Below are 22,771 nucleotides of genomic sequence, written 5' to 3' on the forward strand. Positions count from 1 at the left end.
GGAGTCCCGCCCGCTGGCGCCGGGGCCAGGAGTGCCCGGGGGATTGAGTTGCAGCCGGGGTGGTGTCGGGGTTTCCCGGCTCAGCACATTCTCCCCTACTCCCCACAGCCGCCCCGATATTAATAGCCCTGCCGCAGCCCATCCAGCTGGCTCAGAGCCGTTCCCCAGGCCCGGGTGTCTCCCTTCATCACCCCAGAAAACATGCAAAACAGCTCGGCGCCTCTGTGTTCCTGCCTGTGAAATGGGGGTAGGGCTCTGTGTCCCACCAGCGAGGTGCTGGAAGAGGCTCACGAGGAGCTCCAGAGGGCAGCCTCTAGGGCGGCCCGCGGCCGCTATTATTATCGGCCTTTCTATTGTGGCGAGGAGGAAACAGACTCAGAGAGGTCCCGTGGATTTCTCAAGGTCACACAGCGCCCCAGCAGCGGAGCGGGAATGCAAACCCAGCATCTCCGCCGCGAGATCCACCCCGGCGCCCCCGAGTTCCGCAGTCCCCAGCTTCAGGACAACCCGTTGCCGGGTCCAACCTGAGCTCTTTCACCCCATCCGGCCCCTCCCTCCTCCCCCATATTTAGTGCGAATTCGATCTGGGGCTGGGCTGGGCCCTACTTAATGGGGCCCGGGTGTCCTAGAGCGCGCCGAGCGGAGCGAAGCCAGGAGCCTGATCGAGATGATGATGGTTATGCAGCCCGAGGGTCTGGGGGCCAGGGAGGGGCGCTTCGCGGGCGGCGGCGGGGGCGGCGAGTACATGGAACAGGAGGAGGACTGGGACCGCGACCTGTTGCTGGACCCGGCCTGGGAGAAGCAGCAGCGGAAAGTGAGTGCTCGCCCATTTCCTGACAGTAAAACCGAGGCCTGAGAGGCCGGGCGGTTTGTCCTGGGCATCTCAGCAGAGCAGGGGCAGAGCTTGTCTTTAACCTAGAGTGCTAATCCCCAGCCCAGGCTCTGCCCATCAGCAGCCTGCTGTCCCCAGGGCTGGAGGAGAGGGTTGGGAGCCCTCAAGAGGGGTTTAAAATGACAAGAGAGTTTCTGGGCTCGCCACCCCCGCCCCCCAGGGTTCATTCCCCTGGGCCCACTGCCCCACTTCTGCTGCTGAAAACAGGCTGGGCAAACCCCAGGAGATCCAAGTTAGGGGGTTCAGGAAGAAGAATCTTTCTCCCACCGCTCTGTAGTTAAATATTCCCAGACCCCACCCTGAGGGCTTGCAGCCAGGCAACTAGTGGACTTGGGAGTGTGGGGGTGGTGAGAAGGGTCCTCTCAGACCCCACCCACCTCATCTCCAGGTGGGGTCGCTGTAGCTCATTTAAGAATTGAAGAAACTGAAGCCCAGAAAGGAGCACAGACAGGCCCCAAATCACAGACTGTCAGACATCAGGACCCCTGCAACCTGAGGCTCTTTACCCCTTTCCCCACCCCCATTCTTTCCCAAGTTACCCCAGGCATGGGGCCCTGAGTCTGCTGAAAAGGCCATAGGTCGGGAGGAGGGGAGACCTGGGTCCCCTTACACGGTAACCTGACTCTCCAGCCAGATGGACACGTAGTGCTGAGGCAGCACCTTGGGGGCGCTGAAGAGGGGCACAGGGGCAGCTGCTGCCCAGGCCCAGCCCGTTGGGCACTCAGGGCCCCTCCCTCCCTGAGCTATTTTCACTCCCAGACTTTCCCAAGTAGAGGGGGCAGGACACCTGGGTTCCCAAAGGGAAAATGATCCGGGCCAGAGGGAGAATACTTTGGAGAGTGGCAGCCAGGGGTAACCAGGAGGGCACCATGAGGCCATTGGACCCTGCTCAGCGTGTGCCAACACTGTATGACTTCAGGAAAGGGCAGGGTACTGGGGTACTCAGTGGAATTTGAAGGATCTGAGAGTCCTAGAATTTAGAATCAGAGCACTTCTGCTGGGTTAGATGACAGGAGATGACCCCAAGGGCCAAGAGGCTCCGCTGACTTGGCTGGGGTGCCCCGGGTGACAGGCCTCCCCTTAGGCTCCCCCTGCACCTGTCTCCAAGCACAGCTGCAGTCCCAGGTTCGGCAATTTACTGGTGATGTCATCCCTGTCCTTGGCTCCAGCTGCCACCTGTTCCACAACATCTCCTATCCCTACCCCCACCCGGGCCTCTCCGAGATCCAGGTCCGCATGCCCCTCATATGACACGTGCCAGTCTGTAACTCGCCTTTGTCACCTAACAAATTATCAGGAACATCTGTTCATCCCAACTTGCAGTCACCATCTCATCCACTCATTCAACGGCTGCACAGCATAGAGGCTCTGAAAATCAATCAGCATCCCTTGTAGGTGGACATTTGGCTCATTTCTTTCTCTTCCAGCGTTGTTTATTGAAAGGTGGTAATGGCCGGGCGCGGTGGCTCACGCTTGTAATCCCAGCACTTTGGGAGGCCAAGGCAGGCGGATCACGAGGTCAGGAGATCAAGACCATGGTGAAACCCTGTCTCTACTAAAAATACAAAAAAATTAGCCGGGCGTGGTGGCAGGCGCCTGTAGTCCCAGCTACTCGGAGAGGCTGAGGCAGGATAATGGTGTGAAACCGGGAGGCGGAGCTTGCAGTGAGCCGAGATTGCGCCACTGCACTCCAGCCTGGGCGACAGAGCGAGACTCCGTCTCAAAAAAAAAAAAAAAAGAAAGGTGGTAATAAACATCCTTGTGCTCAGCTTTAGCCCTGACCCCTCCCTGTTCCTCTATGCTCCCTTTCTCCCCAGTGACTCCTCCATCCAAGGGCTTCCTTCACACAGTCTTGGAGCAGCACGCTGCCTCCTCCCACCTGATGTCTTACCATGTGCCAGCACTGTTTTAGGTGCTGGGATTCGGCAGTAGACAAAATAAAGCCCCTGCCATGGGAGCTTACATTCCAACATTTCTGTCTCATCCATCCGATCCTGCCTTGTCCCCCACACTGACACCCTTACTCTCTTGCCCTGATCCCAGTGACTGCCTCCTCATTTCTGCCTTCTGCCGCGCCAAGCCATTCATCTCCACTCTGCAACCAGCATGGACAGTTCTGCCCACCTCCCTCCTGCCTGAGGCTTCCCTGACTCCCTGTTGCCCTCCAGATCAAATTTTAACTCCCCAGCTTAGCATCCAAGATCGCGCATGACCTGGCCCCTGCTGCCCCTCCGGCCCGCCTCTCACCACTTATACCCCAACAACCCCAGCTCCATTCCAGCAGTGGCCAGATCCTTGTAGTCTGACAAACGTAGCAACTGTTTCTCACAGCCACCGAGCACTTGCCCGCATGGCAGCCCCTGCCTGAAATGCCCTTGCCTGCCCTTCCCTTCCTGAATAATTCCTGCCCATCACAGCTCTGATCAAATACTCGCCTTCCCCAAGAGGCCCCCACCCTGATCCGCAGCGTCCCTCCCATAAATTCCTTGGCAACCACTTAGAGCACTTCTCAGACCAACGTGACTCTTGGATGGACTGTGAGCTCCCTTAGGGCAGGAACCACATCTCATTAAGAGTCTTGTTTGGGCTGGGAGTGGTGGCTCATGATTGTAATCCCAGCACTTTGGGAGACCGAGGCGGGCAGATAGCCTGAGGTTGGGAGTTCGAGACCAGCCTGACCAATATGGAGAAACCCCATCTCTACTAAAAATACAAAATTAGCAGGGCATGGCGGTGCATGCCTGTAATCCCAGCTACTTGGGAGGCTGAGGCAGGAGAATCGCTTGAACCAGGGAGGCAGAGGTTGCAGTGAGCCGAGATCGCACCATTGCACTCCAGCCTGGGCAACAACAGCGAAACTCTGTCTAAAAAAAAAAAAAAACAAAAAAGAGTCCTGTTTGGCAGCACCCAGATCTGCCTGTACCCCTGCCCTTTCCAAACTCAAAGCATCTTAGACTCTAGGGTTGGAGGGAACTGCAGGAAATCTAACTGCCCTATTCAGTGCTTGGGTTCCCATCAAGCTGTACTCAGTGCCTACTTACATACCTCCAGGGATGGGAAGCTCACTCCCTTCCCTTAGCAATGACAGCCCCTCAAGTATTTAACACATCATCTTCCATGTCCAGCTCCTAGGGCATCTGGCAAGCTGGTCTGAGGAAGGAAAGGTGGCTGAGGGGAAGAATTCCAAATGGCTCCCAGGGCCACCGCCCAGGAGTATCTGCTTTGTGGTGTGGGGATGCTCTGAATCCAAGAATCCTGCCAGGTTGGAAGAAGAAAGACCTGAGACATCATAGATTCTGATCCTTTAATTACACAAATGGGAAGACCAAGCCCCGAAGAGGGAAAGGGGCTGAGCCTAGATCACAGAGCATGAGTGGCCCAGTTGGGCTTAGAACCCACCCTGACTCTACCATGTAGTCTATGGAGAGGCAGAATTCGGGACCTGAAGGGCAGTAGGTTGGCAGAAACTTGTGTACCAAGTGTCATGTCACCCCTATCCCCAACAGACACACAGCCCTGTACCATCCCTCCCATCTCAGAAGGAGGCTGAGGCTGAGGCTGACTTTTGGGGAAGGGGTGGGCAGTCACCCCCAGAAATGAGATCAGACCAGGCATGGTGGCTCATGCCTGTAATCCCAACACTTTGGGAAGCCAAGGCAGGAGGATCACTTGAGCCCAGGAGCTTGAGACCAGTCTGGGCAACATCATAAGACCGAGGGAGGAGGATCACTTGAGCCCAGGAGCTTGAGACAAGCCTGAGCAACATAGTAAAGACCCTGTCTCTCTCTAAAAAAACAAAATGAGATCAGGCTGGGCCTGAGTGCCAGCTGACGTTCCAACAGCCCACAGAGTCCTTGCACACTTAGGGTCTACTTGGAGGCCAATTTACAACCCTAGAAGGTCAGTGAAACTGAGAAAATAGAAACACAGAGACAGTCCCTTAGGCAAAACCCTGAGGGCCAGATGTGCTTCAGTCCAGGAGTTTTCAGATTTCAGAAAGGCAATATCACCCTGCACTGGCTCCTGTAGTTCAAAACCTCAGAGGGCCCCACACTTTGAATGTGTTAACATTTTCTAAGGGCCCTCCAGTGTTTAAGACCCCCAAGGCTGGAGTGCTGGTGGCCGTGTGCCCCAAGTCTGAACTGGGACCTGCATGGGTCCCAGACCCCATTTCTCCCCTCTCAGGGAAACTAAAGCTCAGAGAGGGAAAGGGACTGGCCCAGGATGCACGGTAAGTCAGTGGCTGAGCTGAGCTGAGACTTGAACCCAGAAATACAAGACCCTGAGACCTACCCTGACTGAGGAGACAGGACTGTGCCCCACATCCCCAAGAGCCGTTCGTAAGGTTTGAGTGCTGTCCTCTGTCCCCAGACCTTCACTGCCTGGTGCAACTCACACCTGCGCAAGGCAGGCACCCAGATCGAGAACATTGAGGAAGATTTCCGCAATGGCCTCAAACTCATGCTGCTCCTGGAGGTCATTTCAGGTGAGGATGGCAAATCAGTGCACCTGGGCCCCAGGACCCAGGAACATCTGGACAGCAGGGGGAATACGGTGGCGGAGTGTTAGACGGGACTTGGTAGGGAGGGGAGAGTTTGCAGACAATGGCTTCAGATGCCTCTCATGACCTTTGGCCCTTGGCCTCTCTTCTTATACCCAGGAGAGAGGCTGCCCAGGCCAGATAAAGGCAAGATGCGCTTCCACAAAATTGCCAACGTTAACAAGGCCCTGGACTTCATTGCCAGCAAGGGGGTTAAGCTGGTGTCCATTGGTGCTGAAGGTGAGGAGGTGGCAGGAAGGGTCCTGGGCAGGGCACGGGGGCCTCTCTTGACATCAGCAAATCACCTCTGTGAGTCTCAGTTTCCTCATCTCAGCAATGAAAATATCCCTGCCTTGCAAGAGAGCCTGTAAAGAGCCAATGTACCAGCCAGTCATGGTGGTTTACGCCTGTAATCTCAGCACTTTGGGAGGCCGAGGTGGGTGCACCGCTTGAGGCTAGGAGTTTGAGACCAGCCGGGCCAACATGGCAAAACCCCATTTCTACTAAAAATACAAAAATCAGCTGGGTGTGGTGGCGCACACCTGTAATCCCAGCTACTTGGGAGGCTGAGGCACAAGAATCAAATGAACCTGGGAGGCAAAGGTTGCAGTGAACCGAGATCTTGCCACTGCACTCCAGCCTGGAGACAAAGCTAGACTCCATCTCAAAAAAAAAAAAGAAAGAAAAGCCAATATACCCAAAGTGCCATCGCAGCCCCGAACCCTAGTAAGAGTTCGGTGAAATAATTTCTAAATAACAATCCAGGCATGGTAGCACGTGCCTGTAGTCTCAGCTACTTGGGAGACTGAGGCGGGAGGATTGTTTGAGCCCGGGAGTTGGAGATCAGCCTGGGCAACATAGCAAAACTCCATCTTGGCCAGGCACAGTGGCTCACGCCTGTAATCTTGCACTTTGGGAGGCCAAGGCAGGTGGATCACCCTAAGGTCAGGAGTTCGAGACCATCCTGGCCAACATGGTGAAAGCCCGTCTGTACTAGAAACACAAAAATTAGCTGGGCATGGTGGCGCACGCCTGTAATCCCAGCTACTCTGGAGGCTGAGGCAAGAGAATCCCTTGAACCTGGGAGGCGGAGGTTGCAGTGAACCAAGATTGCTCCATTGCACTCCAGCCTGAGGGACGAGAGAGACTCTGTCACACACACACACACACAAACACACACACACACAAACACACAGAGAGAAAACTCCATCTCAAAAAATTCCCAAAACCAACCAACTAAACAAAAAAATAGATGCGGGCCAGGGGTGATGGCTTACGCCTGTAACTCCAGCACTTTGGGAGGCCAAGGCAAGCAGGTCACGAGGTCAGGAGTTCGAGACCAGCCTGGCCAATACAGTGAAATCCATCTCTCCTAAAAATACAAAAATTAGCTGAGCATGGTGGCGTGCACCTGTAGTCCCAGCTACCCAGGAGGCTGAGGCAGAAGAATCACTCGAACCCTGGAGGCAGAGGTTGCAGTGAGCCGAGATCACACCACTGCACTCCAGCCTGGGCAACAGAGCAAGACTCTGTCACCCCCAAAAAGATAGATGCAGCTGGGTGCAGTGGCTCATGCCTGTAATCCCAGCACTTTGGGAGGCTGAGGTGGGTGGATCATTTGAGGTCAGGAGTTCGAGACCAGCCTGGCCAACATGGCGAAACCCCATCTCTACTAAAAATACAAAAAAATTAGCCGGGTTTGGTGGTGCACACCTGTAGTCCCAGCTACTAGGGGGGCTGAGGAAGGAGAATCACTTGAACCCAGGAGGCAGAGGTTGCAGTGAGCCGAGGTCACACCACTGCACTCCAGCCAGGGCAAAGAGGGAGACTCCATCAGAAAAAATAATAATAAAAAAAAAGAAAAGAAAAGAAAAAGAGGCCGGGCGTGGTGGCTCACACCTGTAATCCCAGCACTTTGGGAGGTGGAGGCGGGCGGATCACGAGGTCAGGAGATTGAGACCATCCTTGCTAACATAGTGAAAGCCCTTCTCTACTAAAAATACAAAAAATTAGCTGGGCGTGGTGGTGGGCGCCTGTAGCAGTCCCAGCTACTCAGGAGGCTGAGGCAGGAGAATGGCGTGAACCTGGGAGGTGGAGCTTGCAGTGAGCGGAGATCCTGCCACTGCACTCCAGCCTGGGCGATAGAGTGAGACTCCATCTCAAAAAAAAAAAAAAAAGAAAGAAAGAAAAGAAAAAGAGATGCTTACTGAGTACCTGCTAGGTGCTCACCTACTAGGTGCCAGCCCTGAAATGGGAGACAAGCCAGAGGGCTGATCAGAGGGGAAGGTGAGCTGAGGCCAGATAGTACAGACCTTGAATGCCAGGCAAATCTGTCCCCTGACCCCTGCCTTGCAGAGATCGTCGACGGGAACCTGAAGATGACTCTGGGCATGATCTGGACCATCATCCTTCGCTTCGCCATCCAGGACATCTCTGTGGAAGGTGAGCAATGGGAAAGGAGGTCGGGGCCAGGTGCAGTGGCTGGGGCCTGTAATCCCCACAGTTTGGGAGGTTGAGGCGGGCAGACCACTTGAAGAATCTCCCAGGAGTTCAAGACCAGCCTGGACAACATGGTGAAACCCCATCTCTACAAAAAATACAAAAAAAAAAAAAAAAAAAAAGCTGGCCATGGTGGCATGTGCCTATAGTCCCAGATACTAGGGAGGCTGAGGTAGGAGGATCACTTGAGCCTGGGAGGTTGAGGCTGCAGTGAGCCATGATCGTGTCACTGCACTCCAGTTGGATGACATAGCAAGACCCTGTCTCAAAAAAAAAAAAAAAGTAGGGTGAGAGGGCTGACCTGGACCCCTTCCCAGTGGATTCTCCCACCTCCTCCCCACCCAGAAACCTCAGCCAAGGAAGGCTTGCTCCTGTGGTGCCAGAGGAAGACAGCACCGTACCGCAATGTCAACGTGCAGAACTTCCACACCAGGTCTGTCAGCTGGTTACCAAATGTGTCTGGGCCTCTGTGGGGCACTGGGCATAGAGAGGAGCCCTCCCTGGTCAGTGAAGGGCACTGAGCTGGTCCCTGTCACAAGCCACAGGGAAGGAAAAGGTCACAGCACAGTTCCTGGAACAGTATCTGAAAGGAGGGCTCAGTAACTGTTGAGTGGAATGGAATTGAATCCAGGAGGGTTCCAGTAACTCCTGGAAGAAGGAATGTTTGACACTTCCCTGGAAGGCCATTCTAGCCAGAGGGAAGCTGGAGGCCAAAAAAATCTAGAAACTGGTTGGGCCTAAGCATGGGTGTGTGACGGAATCGTGATGAGCTAGCAGGAGATGGTCCAGATCTGGTCATGAAGGGCCTCAAACGCCAAGCTAAGGGATTTGTACTTTACTCCATTTTACAGATGAGGCTGTCCTTCTGGGGGGTGCTCCTGGGCCGAGGGGAGAACGGGGCCCCAGCTTGAACCCAGGCCTGACCACCCCCTTCTCTCTGTCCAGCTGGAAGGATGGCCTGGCCCTCTGTGCCCTCATCCACCGACACCGCCCTGACCTCATCGACTACGCCAAACTGCGAAAGGTAGAGGCCCTCACCACCCCAGCCCAAGGCCTCTGCCTGCAGCTGACCTTTCACCCTCCTCTCTTACACCCATCTAGGATGACCCCATCGGAAACCTGAACACTGCCTTTGAGGTGGCAGAGAAATACCTGGACATCCCCAAGATGTTGGATGCAGAAGGTGAGAGTGAGCTAGCCCAGGGGAGGACCCGACATTCTCGCCACTGGGCCTGGTGCAACCTCCACACCTTTGCACGGCCCTTTCCTCCTCCTGGGATGCTCCGACCGCCCCCAACCCACTCCCTGGTCACAGTCCCCTTCTCCAGGAGTCCTCTGTCTTGTCCCCTGCCCCATCCCCCGAAGAGGACCAGCCTCTCCCACCTCTCCCCTATGTAATGGCCCTACCTTCTGCCTCACATCCCAGTTATCTGGGTTACCTGGGATAATGTTGGTCCCCCAAGACTGGCAGCTCCCCTGGGGCATGTCCTGCCTGTAGTCCCCATGCCTAGGCAAGGCAATAGTCAACTGATGCAGCAAACACTTTCTAAGCATCTACTATGCATGATGCCCAGGCTGTGTGGGCACCGCTGGAGAAGAACTTTTTCTTGCCCTGAGGAGCTTGTAGACTTGGGGGAAAGACAGACAGACAGAGGGAGGTATAGGATAGTTCAAGGCATGAGACAGCATGGACCAGTCCCTCACGAGGGCCACAGTGGCTGCCCACTCACACTCACCCACCCACTCTCTCACACTTTGCTCACCCCAAGGTGGGGAGGTGGGGAAGTTGCTGAGCCCTGGGGTAAGGAGAGAGGGTTTCAAGGAAGAGAAGACACTGGGCTTGGGTGGCTGGCTGCTGGTGGCCATGACTAGATGCTTCCAGCCCTCCCACCCAGAGGGAGTTCTCTGCCTGGGGAGGGACCCCCGGCTTTGGCCAGTAGACACTGTGCTGTCCTCCCCCAGACATTGTGAACACCCCAAAGCCGGATGAGAAGGCCATCATGACCTATGTGTCCTGCTTCTACCATGCCTTTGCCGGGGCTGAGCAGGTAAGGTGGCCCAAGTGCTGCTGCCTAGGCTTGTGGACCCAAGGGCCCAACCTTGGCTTCAGTCCAACATTGGAGGCACCAGACCATGCAGGTTGGAGTGCCACTGTGCCAGCTGCATACACTCAGTCTTCAGCAGGAGCAGAGGACCCTGGTTTGGAAACTCCCTCCCTACCTAAGAGCCATGCTCCCCCCATCCCTTTCCCAATTTGCAGGGGCTCCATTCTTTGTTTGTTTTTTGAGACAGAGTCTCACTCTGTCACCCAGGCTGGAGTGAAGTGGCGTGATCACGGCTCATTGCTGCCTTGACCTCAGCCTCCTGCCTCAGCCTCCCCAGTAGCTGGGACTACACAGGCACGTGCTACCACACCTGACTAATTTTTGTATTTTTTGTAGAGATGGTGTTTCATCACGTTGCCCAGGCTGGTCTCGAACTCCTGGACTCAAGTAACTCACCCACCTCAGCCTCTCAAAGTGTTGGGATTACAGGCATGAGCCACCATGCCCAGCTGGGGGCTCTGTTTTTTATTGGTTTTTTTTTTTTTTTTTTTTGCTTTTGTTTTGTTTTGTTTTGAGACAGAGTCTCGCTCTGTTGCCCAGGCTGGGGTGCAGTGGCGCGGTCTTGGCTCACTGCCAGCTCTGCCTCCCAGGCTCACACCATTCTCCTGCCTCAGCCTCCTGGGTAGCTGGGACTACAGGCGCCCACCACCACACCTGGCCATTTTTTTTGTATTTTTAGTAGAGACGGGGTTTCACCGTGTTAGCCAGGATGGTTTCAATCTCCTGACCTCGTGATCTGCCTGCCTTGGCCTCCCAAAGTGCTGGGATTACAGGCGTGAGCCACCGCGCCCGGCGGGGCTCTGGGTTTTAAGGGCTTTACAGAAGCAGCTTGCTTTAATGCCATCCCTCTGCCCACTCCCCACACAGGCAGAGACAGCTGCCAACAGGATCTGCAAGGTGCTGGCAGTGAACCAGGAAAACGAGAAGCTGATGGAGGAGTATGAGAAGCTTGCCAGTGAGGTGAGGCTGGGCTCCCACCGTGCTCTCCCCACCCTGGCCCTACTGGCTCTCTCAACCCTGCTAACCCCAAGCGTGGGCCTGCAGAGCCTCCCTCTGCTCAGAGTAGCCCTGGCTTCCTCCCAGCCTCCTCCTGTCCATCCCCACCCATCACTTGCCCTTCTGCCAACCCAAGCTCCTGGTCAGTCATTGATTCACTCATCATTAATCCATTTACTGCTACATCGATCCATTCACTTGTATTTAGGTAGTCACATGGCCCTTTGCTCTGTGCCAGCCTATACTAGCCCCTGGACTCAGAAATCAACCATCCCACTTCTTCTCTGACTCGTGGGTACTACCCCATTCTGCTTTCATAGTTGTCAAAGTCACCCCCACCTACACTCTGGCCACAGCCTGGGTGTGGGTGGAGAGGAGTGGGTGAGCTGGGCAGGTCAGCTCAGAGCTCTCTGCCTTGCCCCTGCCTGGCTCTGTCAGCTGCTGGAGTGGATCCGCCGCACTGTCCCATGGCTGGAGAACCGTGTGGGTGAGCCTAGCATGAGTGCCATGCAGCGCAAGCTAGAAGACTTTCGAGACTACCGGCGTCTGCACAAGCCACCCCGCGTTCAGGAAAAGTGCCAGCTGGAGATCAACTTCAACACACTGCAGACCAAGTTGCGGCTCAGCCACCGGCCTGCCTTCATGCCCTCCGAGGGCAAGCTGGTCTCGGTGAGCTCTACATACATTCCCTAGGTGACCTTGGGGTCCGTATCCCATTTGTACAATGGGCAAACCGTGATGGAGGGCACCCCTGCCTGCTCCACAGGACATCGCCAACGCCTGGCGGGGGCTGGAGCAGGTGGAAAAGGGCTATGAGGACTGGCTGCTCTCGGAGATCCGGCGCCTGCAGCGACTCCAGCACCTGGCTGAGAAGTTCCGGCAGAAGGCCTCCCTGCATGAAGCCTGGACCCGGGGTAGGTACACCTACCTCACGGGGCTGGACTGTCTCCTGGGGTGGAGATTGGTGTGCAGGGGCAGGAGGGGAGGTTCTTGGCAAAATGCACAGGACAAGGGTAGGTGCTCTTCAGGAAAGCCAGAGACTGGATTTCTAGTCCCACCCTGACTTGCTGTGGTGCAACCTGGGCCTCTCTTTTGGCCACTGCCCCTCTGTGGGCCACAGTTTGTTTGTTTTGTCTTTTGAAACAGAGTCTTGCTCTATTGCCCAGGCTAGTACAATCTCGGCTCACTACAATCTCTGCCTCCCAGGCTCAAGCGATCCTCCTGCCTCAGCTGCCCAAGTAGCTGGGACCACAGGCGTGCATCACCACGCCCGGTAACTTTTTGAATTTTTGTAGAGACGGGTTCTTACTTTGTTGCCCAGGCTGGTCTCAAACTCCTGGACTCAAGCGATCCACCCACCTCAGCCTCCCAAAGTGCTGAGATTACAGGCATGAGCCACCACACACCCGCCTGTTTATCTGTAAACTCAGCCTTTCCCCTCACCCCCCAGCTCTGCTCTGGTCTTCTGTAGATCTGCTCGGATTAATTCATCATTTAGCATTTTATTTTATATGTATCAGGTGTTCAAAGGTGAGTCCATTCCTCACCCTAACGTCACTTATGTCATACTCAAAGTATACTGACGCTAAAATATTGCACGAGTCAAATATATTACTCTGGATAGAAACATCCATTCGGTGTTCTGTCGAGGATTTTAGTAGTGAACAAAGGAAGCCAGGTCAGGGGCTCATGGGGGTTACAGAATCGTTGAGAGCTATTTTAAGGTCAAATTATGCTAAAACTGTACCAAGGGCCCCCTGGACGTAGCTCGCTTAGGGGACGCTGATGTCATTTACGGATCACGCCACGGAAGAGGAGTTTCACCTACGTTATTACACCGGTGCCGCAGAACAAACCCCTAGGACAGGCTAGGCCGGTGCGATCGCCACCTTAGCAGATGAGGCTTCATGGTCACACAGCCCGGCCCGCACCCCTTCCCCTGCCGCCACTGGGTGACCGGAGCCGGCCTCTCTTCGAACAGGGAAGGAGGAGATGCTGAGCCAACGCGACTACGATTCGGCTTCGCTACAGGAGGTGCGGGCGTTGCTGCGGCGCCATGAGGCCTTTGAGAGCGACCTGGCGGCGCACCAGGACCGCGTGGAGCACATCGCCGCGCTGGCCCAAGAGCTCAAGTAGGAGGGGCCTCGTGGGGGCCCGCCCCCAACACCGCCCTGGCCCCGCCCCGCCCCCGGCGGCGAGCCCCGCCCTGATCCCCATTGCCCTTCTCAAGACCCTAGGCTCTCCCGGGTTCTGTAACCCCGCCGTGGTACCCAGGTTCCATTCGCTCCGCCCCTCCTGGAACCCCACCCCCACATCCGGACCCCGCTCTGCTGCCCACACTCTTCCCACTGGCGCTTGACCTGTCCCACTCCGTGACCTGCCCTCTAATCTGCCCGCTCTCTTCACCCGGTTTACTGCCCCAAACCCTCCCCATCAACCTTGGCCTGGTCACCCCCTCCCATGAACCCGCTCCTTCTCGCGCAACCCCGCCCCTCCACCCAAGCACCTCCATGGACTGCAGCTAAGGACCCGCGGGCGCCCACCTGCCCAGAGGGATGCGCCCGGACCCCCCTCTTGGAAAGCACCGAGCTGTACCCACCACCTGCCCTGGCTCCCGCAGCCTTCACCCCCACCCGGGGCGCGGGTTCCAGCCCCAGGAGTGCAGTTAGGACATCTGGGCTGGGGCTGGACCCACACTCGCCCTACTTCTTGCTCCCAGTGAGCTGGACTACCACGAGGCGGCCTCAGTGAACAGCCGCTGCCAGGCCATCTGTGATCAGTGGGACAACCTGGGCACTCTGACCCAGAAGAGGCGGGATGCGCTAGAGGTGGGGCTGGGGTCCAGGGAGCTGGGAGATGGGTAGGTGGGTGAGGCTAGGTCTGCCGGGCAGGCTGCTGACCCACTACGACCCCCACCTCTAGCGGATGGAGAAGCTCCTGGAGACCATTGACCAGCTGCAACTGGAGTTTGCCCGGCGGGCCGCACCCTTCAACAACTGGCTGGATGGCGCCGTGGAGGACTTGCAGGACGTGTGGCTGGTACACTCTGTGGAGGAGACCCAGGTGGGTGCCAGGGTTGCAGGGGATGGATAGGATGACAGGAGAGCTGGCCCCAAATTCTGCCACCCACAACTTTGGGCTCCTGGGGCATAGGGATGGGAGGAAAACCCCAGTTCCTGAGTGCTGGGCTGGAAGACAGGAGGCCGGGGTTCTTGTGTCAAGACTGCCCAGGACCACTGGGTGGCCCGGGGCACAACGCTGCCCTTTCTGTTGCCTGTGGTAAGTGGGGGACACCAGCTGACGCTTCCTGCCTGTCACCCCCAGAGCCTGCTGACAGCGCATGATCAGTTCAAGGCAACGCTGCCCGAGGCTGACCGAGAGCGAGGTGCCATCATGGGCATCCAGGGTGAGATCCAGAAGATCTGCCAGACGTATGGGCTGCGGCCCTGCTCCACCAATCCCTACGTCACCCTCAGCCCGCAGGACATCAACACCAAGTGGGATATGGTCAGTGCCACCTGCAGCCTTCCTCCCACTCCCTCCTGCATACTCTGACCACCCTGAAACCTCAGGTGGCCCAAGATGAGAATAAAGTCCATCTTCAGATATGGGGTCTGCCACAGACTCCACATGGGATTGGATAAATCGCCTTGTCTGTCTTGGGCTCATCTGTATATGATGAGCTGTAACAGCAGCATTCTCCTCCTGTCAGGACTGATGTGAAGTAGAATTAAGCCTTGTGTGTGGACATCTTTTATAAATCCACCCATATTAGTTATAAATGATGCCATCAGCCCCATTTTGCAGATGAGAAAACTGAAGCCCACATGGGTTAGTGACTTGCCCAAGAGCTTTCTTGTATATCCCAGACAAGTTGGCTCAAAGCAACAGGGGCTGAGGTTTGAGGGGCTGGAGCCCATCTCCTCTAAAGCCATTTCCCAGCCCCCAGAGCTGGCTCTGGCATAACCGCCCTTCTCCCAGGTCCGAAAGCTGGTGCCCAGCCGTGACCAGACACTGCAGGAGGAGCTGGCACGGCAGCAGGTAAACGAGAGGCTCCGGCGACAGTTTGCGGCCCAGGCCAATGCCATTGGACCCTGGATCCAGGCAAAGGTGGAGGTAAGGGCTGGGATAGTGGGTCCAACCTGGGGGGATGGGGCCAGGGCTGGGCCACAGGGAGTTGGGAGCCCTCATGCTGCCTGAGAACCCCTGCAGGAAGTGGGGCGGCTGGCAGCAGGGCTAGCCGGCTCTCTGGAGGAGCAGATGGCTGGGCTGCGGCAGCAGGAGCAGAACATTATCAACTACAAGACTAACATTGACCGGCTGGAGGGTGACCACCAGCTGCTGCAGGAGAGCCTGGTGTTCGACAATAAGCACACCGTCTACAGCATGGAGGTGGGATCACACCCTCTCAGGAGAGAGGGGAGGCAGCACTGGCTGAGGAGGCCCAGGGAGATCACAGCTGGACAGAGCATGTGTGTCCCAGCAGGGTCCCCAGTTCAGCTTGGCCAGGTCCCTTCAGACCCAGCGATGGAAAGTGACCCTTCCAGAGTCACAAAGCAGTCCAAAACCAGGCCAGGATTGGCCATAGCTGGTTATCAAAAGACAGGAAGGACTGCTGGGGCGGGGTGGGGGAGGGTTACTCAGTGGACCCTCCAGATGGGGATGGAGGCCCAGTGATGAGGAGGACTTGCCCAGGGTCATTCAGTGGACTGGATGTGGAGCTAGAGCCAGTGGCCAGGCACTGGCTGCCCACTGACAGTGGCCTGTCCCCTGACCGCCAGCACATCCGCGTGGGCTGGGAGCAGCTGCTCACCTCCATTGCCCGCACCATCAATGAAGTGGAGAACCAGGTACTGACCCGAGACGCCAAGGGGCTGAGCCAAGAGCAGCTCAACGAGTTCCGAGCATCCTTCAACCACTTTGACCGGGTCAGCAGGGGCCTGGCCTTGTGGGGTAAGACACTTGGGGGCTGGTGGAGGCTGGAGACCAAGCCTGATAACCACTCACCCCCTACAGAAGCGGAACGGGATGATGGAGCCTGATGACTTCCGAGCTTGCCTCATCTCCATGGGCTATGACCTGGTGAGAGCTCCCCAGCCCCTTCCCAGGAGTCCCAAAGTACCCCCTCCTCTGTGCTGATCACCTACTGTGTGCCTCCCATCTTCACATACACCATCCCCTGCATCTTCATCACATCCACACAGGGGCTAGCAAGGCTCAGGGAGGTAAACTCACTTGGACCCAGCTCTGTGTGGACCCAAAGACTGAGCTTGCAACATTTTTACCTGTAGGGAAAGAGCACTACAGAAATGGGTGTGGCCCTGGAAAAAATTCAGGACCAGGGAGCAAATCTACTTCCTGCTGTGGGTAGGATGCAGATTTCAGCCTACCATAAAGGACTTCCAACAGCCAGGGCTAAGGTCTCTGGAGGAAGGGAACACCCTTGTTACTGGGGCTCTGCTAGCTGAGGCTGGACAGTCCCCAGGAGGGGACACCGGGAGCCCTCCTGGCTTTAGTGCTCATGGGCGTAGTGCCTGGCCTCTCTCTCTGCAGGGGGAAGTGGAGTTTGCTCGCATCATGACCATGGTGGACCCCAACGCAGCAGGGGTGGTGACCTTCCAGGCCTTCATAGACTTCATGACCCGAGAGACGGCTGAGACTGACACGACTGAGCAAGTTGTGGCCTCCTTCAAGATCTTGGCAGGAGACAAGGTGAGTCCCAGGCGGTGGAGGGACTGGTGGGCTGGGGCAGGGCACAGGACCTGTGGGTCGTCAACGCCTCTTCTCCCCAGAACTACATCACCCCCGAGGAACTGCGGCGTGAGCTCCCTGCCGAGCAGGCTGAGTACTGCATCCGCCGTATGGTGCCCTACAAGGGATCTGGGGCCCCGGCTGGAGCTCTGGACTACGTGGCCTTCTCCAGTGCCCTCTATGGGGAAAGCGACCTCTGACCCCAACCACTGAGGTTCTCTATGCAAGACGGAGAGAGGGTGCACCCTGTGGCTGATCCCATCTGTCCCTCGGAGCAAGGGCCTGAGAGAACAGCCAGCCAAGTGCTTCTGAATAAAGATCCCTCTGTGGGTCTCTCCCCATCTCCTTTTGGTTCCTGAAGCAGAAGCTGGCCCCTCAGGCTCCTGGGCAGGACCAGCTATCCCACCTTGACCCGCCAGGAGTCCCTGCCATCCCTCCTCACCCCCGGGGACTCAGCATTTATACCACACTGGGGACAAGGACACCTCTTTATTGCTGTTAGAAAAGGGTGTTTACAAGTTTCCTGGACGTGGAGGGGGACACTATCCCTAAATCCAAGGGAACCAGAAAATTTATAGTATCAAACAGAGGAAAGCAGGGGCAGAACAGAGCTGGGCTTAAGATCAGAACATTTTCTTCCTGCTCATTACCCAAGCCCAGAGTTCTTGCCCCAGCTTCAACTGCCAAGATACCACCCTTCACCCCCACACCCTCCTAAGCTACCACAATTCAACAAAGGTGCAGGTGCAGAACTTCAGGGTGGGAGTGGGGTGCAGGGAAGCAGGGGCTGTGCCCCAGCCCAGTGCCCTCTGCTCACCCTGAGGTACCCAGTGCCTGTCCCTCTGCCAGCTGTACCTCCCGGGGAGGGGCCTGGACACGTCAGGCTGGGACAGCAGCCACTCTGATCAGCACCAGGTCCTGAGCTGGAGGCCCCTCCTCAGTCCACCACTGCTGAGCTGGCCATGGTGTTCACACCACAGGCCCCGGACCCGCGATGCAAGTAGTAGTAACCCTGGGGGGAGATGGGGAGCTGGTGAGGGCACCAGAGTAGGATGGCGGCTGGAGGGCCAGGGGCCAAGCCAGCAAGACTCACCTTCTCGCCCCAGTCAGTGCCCCAGCTGTTCTTGATGGCCCAAAAGGGAATGTCAGAGCCTGGGGTGCAGTGCAGAGTGCAAGAATCAGGGCCGTTAATTCTCCAGGCAGAGCCTTAATCACTTTGCACCCTTCAAATACTTGCACTGGGCCTACTGTGTGACAGGGACTAGGAAAAGAGCAGAAAGCAAGGGGCCCACCTACCAGCCTCAGGGAGAAGCCCTGGGGCAGGGAGGAAGCACCCACCCACCTGCCTCTTGCAGGTTATTGGGCCATCAATATTCACCCTCCCACAGCTCAGCTTCCCTTCCATAGAGAGGAGAGATGATGCTCGCCTGGCCATGGCCCAGGCAGTGGGTAAAGACAGGGTTCCTAGGCATTCCCCCTATTTCCCCTCTAGAGGACCTGAGATGCTATGATCCCACCCCTGCCTGTGGCCTGGCTGGATGCAGGACAGGCAGCAGAACTCACGGTTGCCGTAGCCCACAAGCAACACCGCATGGTCAATGAGCCAAGGGCTGCAGAGGGGCCGGAGAGGGTGGGAGATCCCATGGCGGTAAAACTGGAGGTGGAGAAGGAGTAGGGGATTGACTCCAAGAAGAGGTCGGGGAGGTCAACAAGAGATGGGGCAGGGGCAGTGGGGCTAGGGCCTCACCTGCATGCCAAAGGCATTGATGGCCACGGAGATTGGGCCTCTCTTGGCCAGCCAGGCTGCCAGCTCTGAGATGGGAAGGGGTGGCATCAGTAGGTACCCAGGCCCTGGCCCAACCTGACCTCATCTCACCCCGCCCCTCACTCACTCTGCTCATTCTGGCTCAGCTCCATGGAGTCATTGATGTAGACCTTGGCCTTCTCTGCTGAGAAGTTGCAGGATTGCATGTGACCCTGGTAGCTGTAGTCATCCTCTGTCTCCAGCCCTCCTGGGGAACAGTGGGGGTGAGTAGAGAAGGGCAGGTTCCCATTTGCCATTCACAGCCAGAAACAGACTAAGCCCTCTATGCGAGGTTTCATATTCCTCATCCACCCCAGGCCACAGGCCATCCCCTCTGAAGAATGTCTTCATTCTAGAAATGACACATCTGAGGCTGGAAGAGATGGGGAGGAGGGTCCAGTAGCCAGCAAGAAAAGTGGCAGAGACAGAACTCAACTCAAACTTCTGACTCCTCATCAAGGGCTCATCCCAGCAGTCTTTAACCCAGGCTGGAGTACAGTGGCACAAACATGCCTCACTACAGCCTCAACCTCCTGGGCTGAAGTGATCCTCCTGCCTCAGCCTCCCAAGTAGCTGAGACTACAGATGCAAGCCACCATACCTGGCTAACGTCTTTAATTTTTTGTAGAGATGGGGTCTTGCTATGTTGCCCAACCTGGTCCTGAACTTCTGGCCTTAAGTGATCTTCCCAAGTTGGCCTCCCAAAGTGTTGGCATTACATGCATGAGCCACCACGCCTGGCTGGGTCAGCATTAAGACTTGAACCCAGTTCTGTGTGACTCTCACACTCATGTCTCCCCCCATTATAAAGTAACTTCTTGCACAGGGAAAAGTGGCTCCGGTTGCCCCTCCTGACCCCATTAATACATACCCAAATTCTTTATGGCCGAGTAGGCGTTGGAGGGCAAGCCGCCCATGCAGGCCTTGTCCATCTTGTCACAGTCCAAGAGTTCTAGGAGACAGAAGGCTGGTCCCAAGAAGCCCTCCTGAGGGGCTAGGCTGGGGACAGAGGGGTAGAGCGAGATGCTCACCCTGTTCAGAGAGGGAGAGTAGGGTCCCCTGGTTCAGAAACCACTGGCCCTCCACGTTGCCTGTGACTGAGAAGGCCCAGCAGGAGCCACACATGCCCTACAAGAGATGGGTAGAGTCAGAGCTGGATCCCTTCGTCAGCCCCAGTGCAGTGCCCATGTCCCACCCTCACTTCTAGGGGTCCAACCTGGTCTTTGACTTTTGTGACAGCCCCCTTACTCCTCCAGTCCCATTCAGGGGGGGCGAGGTCACCCACAGACTTGGCTTGCTTCATCTTGTTGCCAGGCTCTTCTCTCAGGAGAGGATTCAGGTAGATAGTACGGAACTCCTCCTCTGCGGGCAAAGGTGGGCAGGGCATGGGGAGGAAGAGTGTTCTAAGCCAGACCTGAGCAGAGGCCTTGCGAGCAAGGTCCTATCTCTTCCTGGCTCCATGAGGACTCTGGCCACTGTCCCTACCTGTGAGATCACTGAACTTGGTGACTCCATACTGCGCTGTGCCACGGTCCAGGGCCTGGATCTTCTGTGCTCGCACCATGTTATTGACAAAGACGGACAGGCGCCACCGGGCTTCTGAGGACCAAGGAGCAAAAGAGGAGGGGTTCGACCCCAGGCAGATAAAAGGAAGGGCAATTGGGGCTAGCAGGTAGGGGTTTCCCGGGGAGCAGGTAGGGGTGGGAGCCAGACATGCAAGTGATGGAGTGGGAGGTCTGATCAACTTTTAGGGCCAAACTGAAGTGATGACTTTCCAGGTGCAAAAGCAGTAAATGGGGTAGAAAGGACACCACCCACAAGAGGTGGTGGGGAAAGGCCATGTTGTCAAGGGCTCCCCATCCAGCCTCTGCCCCATCCCACCCTGCCAGAGTGATGGAGACTCGTGGCTTCTTTTTGGTTTTTTTTTTTTTTGAGACGGAGTTTTTGCTCGTCACCCATGCTGGAGTGTAGTGGCGCAATCTTCGCTCACTGCAACCTCCTCCTCCCAGATTCAAGTTATTTTCCTGCCTCAGCCTCCCGAGTAGCTGGTATACAGGCATGCACCACCACACCTGGCTAATTTTTGTACTTTTTTTTATTTGGTAGAGATGAGGTTTCACCATGTTGGCCAGGCTGGTCTTGAACTCCTGACCTCAGGCGATCTGCCCACCTCAGCCTCCCAAAGTACTGCGATTACAGATGTGAGCCACCGTGCCCAGCTAAGACCCATGGCTTCTGAGCGGGAAGATAAGGTGGGAGAAGGGGCCAGGTACTCAGGGTGGCTGCCAGGCTGGGAAGGCTTAGGGAGAGCTCAGGAATTATGGGGTCCTTGAACAGGTGCACTGCCTCTTGTCTTTCTCCTCCCCCACACCAAGGTGCCAAGTTGGGGGGAAAGTCTTGTTCTGATAGGAACAGGTACAGCCAAGGCTGGGTCCTCACCTTCCTTTGACTCATATGTCCGGTTATAGGTAATGACAAAGTTCTTGAAGATTGAAGCCATCTTCACAGGCAAGTCCTGGATAGGCAGACCAGTCTTTAGGCTGACCAGAGAAACCCACTCCAGAGGGAAGGGAGAAGGGCGATGAGGCAGCGGCTGGCTCCCCAAGCTATGGGTTCCTCACCTGGGGCAGGGGATCCTCATTCAACAGGGAAATGACTGAGCTGAAAGTCTCATTTCTGTTGTCTGGATGGGGTTGGGACAGAGGAGAAATCACGGCTGAGCCCTGAGTGAAGGCTGACTTGGGCTCCCCAGCAGCCTTGGGCTCTCCCAGCACCTGGAACCTTGGTGTCCACCGGGCCACAGTCCCTCCGCAGCAGCACGTGTTTTCCGAGCTCATCCAGGACTTCGAAGCTGCAGAGCTGGAGGGAGAGGAAGAAGCTGCTCTGGGGGCCTGGATCTGGATCTGGGGAGCAAGATCTGGGCAAGACGGAGCTGGAGGCTCCTCAGATGAGAGCCACCCCTAAGGCAATCACCCCATCACAGTGGACAGTGAGGCACGGCCTGAACCGGGGCATCCTCCCCTTCATAGCATCTTGGTTTCCGACCCTGGGGCCTGGTAAGTGGCTCAAGGTGGGGCAGCAGCTGTCTCAGATCCCTGCGTCTTGACCTGACCCGTCATCATCCAACTGCTGCCTTACTCAGCCTGGGGGCGGGGAACCCCAAGAGCCTCATCACTCACCAGGGTTTTCTTGGACACGGGGAGCCGGCACACCGTGGGGTCGTTGCAGGGTGGCTCCTCCAGGGTGGCCTCCAGGGAGTACAGCGACCCCTGGCCCGCCTGGAGAGAGGAGTAGGTGAGGTGGGTACGGTCGGCCCTTGACGGAGCCCAGGGCCTCGCCCGTGCGGCGCTGCCCATTCCCCATCACCAGAGATCGGTTCGTCCAGCGGGCAGGCCCCATCCCAATGTTAGGTCAAAGCTCCTAACCCTCGGACCCGGGCCCGGCGCCCCCGCCCCCGGCGCGTCCTCACCCGGCGGACGCGGCCGCGCACAAGGCCCAGCACGGCCCGCGTCCCCGCAGCCCGGCCGCGGTTGAACATCTCCAGCGCGAAGCGGGCGGGCGCCAGCAGCTCCGGGGACGGTGGCCCCCAGGCCTGAAAGCTGGAGGCTCGGGGCTGAGCGGGGGCGGCCACTGCGCCCAGGAGCAGCCACAGCAGCGACAGGAGCTGCAGCCAGGGCGCCATGGCAACGGCGAAGCCGGTGGCCCAGACGCGCGGACCCAACAGACGCACCGCCCACCGACCCGGTACCGAGCCCGCGGCCAGCAAGGCCTGAGTCCTCCCTCCAGCGGGGCAACCACGCGCCGACCAATGGGCGCTGGTTTGGGGCGCCTGCGCGCTCTCTTGTTTACAGGAGGCACGTGGGGCGCTCGGGGTACGGAGAGCGGGAGGCTGCTGGCCTGAGGCTAAAGCTGGTCACTAACCTCTATCACGTGCTTGTTATATGTTAGGCATGATATGCCAGCTCCTTTTATTCGGCGTAGCAATCTCTGAAGTAGGTGCTATCCCCATCATACAGTGGAGGAAACTAGGCCTGGAGAGATTAAATGGCGTGGCCGGGCTCTGTGACTCACGCCTGTAATCCCAGCACTTTAGGAGGCCAAGGCGGGTGGATCACCTGAGGTCAGGAGTTTGAGACCAGCCTGGCACACGTGGTGAAACCCTGTGTCTACTAAAAATACAAAAA

The 22,771-nt window shown here is 56.9% G+C and overlaps 2 protein-coding genes across 11 annotated transcripts; one reads left to right on the plus strand and one right to left on the minus strand.

The window, feature by feature from the left end:
* The first annotated feature begins 34 nt into the window (after positions 1 to 34).
* On the plus strand, positions 35 to 17,124 carry ACTN3 (actinin alpha 3). 10 transcript variants are annotated; one of them, XM_055294411.2, is made up of 21 exons: positions 35 to 517; positions 5,264 to 5,378; positions 5,553 to 5,672; positions 7,788 to 7,874; positions 8,277 to 8,364; positions 8,877 to 8,955; positions 9,033 to 9,114; positions 9,894 to 9,979; positions 10,904 to 10,996; positions 11,471 to 11,701; positions 11,799 to 11,946; positions 13,014 to 13,164; positions 13,752 to 13,860; positions 13,955 to 14,095; positions 14,357 to 14,539; positions 15,014 to 15,148; positions 15,245 to 15,424; positions 15,814 to 15,960; positions 16,049 to 16,114; positions 16,586 to 16,744; positions 16,825 to 17,124. In XM_055294411.2, exons 1-21 carry the CDS (start codon positions 242 to 244, stop codon positions 16,981 to 16,983), a joined length of 2,835 nt encoding a protein of 944 aa, XP_055150386.2. In that variant the 5' UTR covers positions 35 to 241; the 3' UTR covers positions 16,984 to 17,124. The 10 variants fall into 10 exon arrangements, with proteins under 10 accessions (XP_055150386.2, XP_055150389.2, XP_055150390.2 ...); XM_055294414.2 differs by having other exon boundaries at positions 36 to 814; XM_055294415.2 differs by having other exon boundaries at positions 388 to 814; positions 15,814 to 15,980; positions 16,024 to 16,114.
* A 133-nt stretch (positions 17,125 to 17,257) lies between these two features.
* CTSF (cathepsin F) lies at positions 17,258 to 22,384 on the minus strand. Its single transcript, XM_055266219.2, is given in 14 exon segments — positions 17,258 to 17,795; positions 17,877 to 17,935; positions 18,347 to 18,437; positions 18,531 to 18,595; positions 18,676 to 18,795; positions 19,459 to 19,539; positions 19,619 to 19,715; positions 19,804 to 19,949; positions 20,073 to 20,186; positions 21,027 to 21,102; positions 21,209 to 21,340; positions 21,342 to 21,446; positions 21,767 to 21,865; positions 22,057 to 22,384. Coding segments are annotated over 14 exon segments (1,473 nt in total). The 5' UTR covers positions 22,270 to 22,384; the 3' UTR covers positions 17,258 to 17,720.
* Between the last annotated feature and the right edge of the window lie 387 nt (positions 22,385 to 22,771).

Source organism: Symphalangus syndactylus, chromosome 1 (assembly GCF_028878055.3).
Source record: "Symphalangus syndactylus isolate Jambi chromosome 1, NHGRI_mSymSyn1-v2.1_pri, whole genome shotgun sequence".
NCBI lineage: Eukaryota > Metazoa > Chordata > Mammalia > Primates > Hylobatidae > Symphalangus > Symphalangus syndactylus.

Coding starts and splice junctions, on each gene's coding strand:
- ACTN3 (XM_055294411.2), top strand. CDS start 242: ATGGGGGTAGGGCTCTGTGTCCCACCAGCGAGGTGCTGGAAGAGGCTC. Junction 9,115..9,893: donor CAAGATGTTGGATGCAGAAG/GTGAGAGTGAGC, acceptor GTCCTCCCCCAG/ACATTGTGAACACCCCAAAG. Junction 15,149..15,244: donor GGATCCAGGCAAAGGTGGAG/GTAAGGGCTGGG, acceptor GAACCCCTGCAG/GAAGTGGGGCGGCTGGCAGC.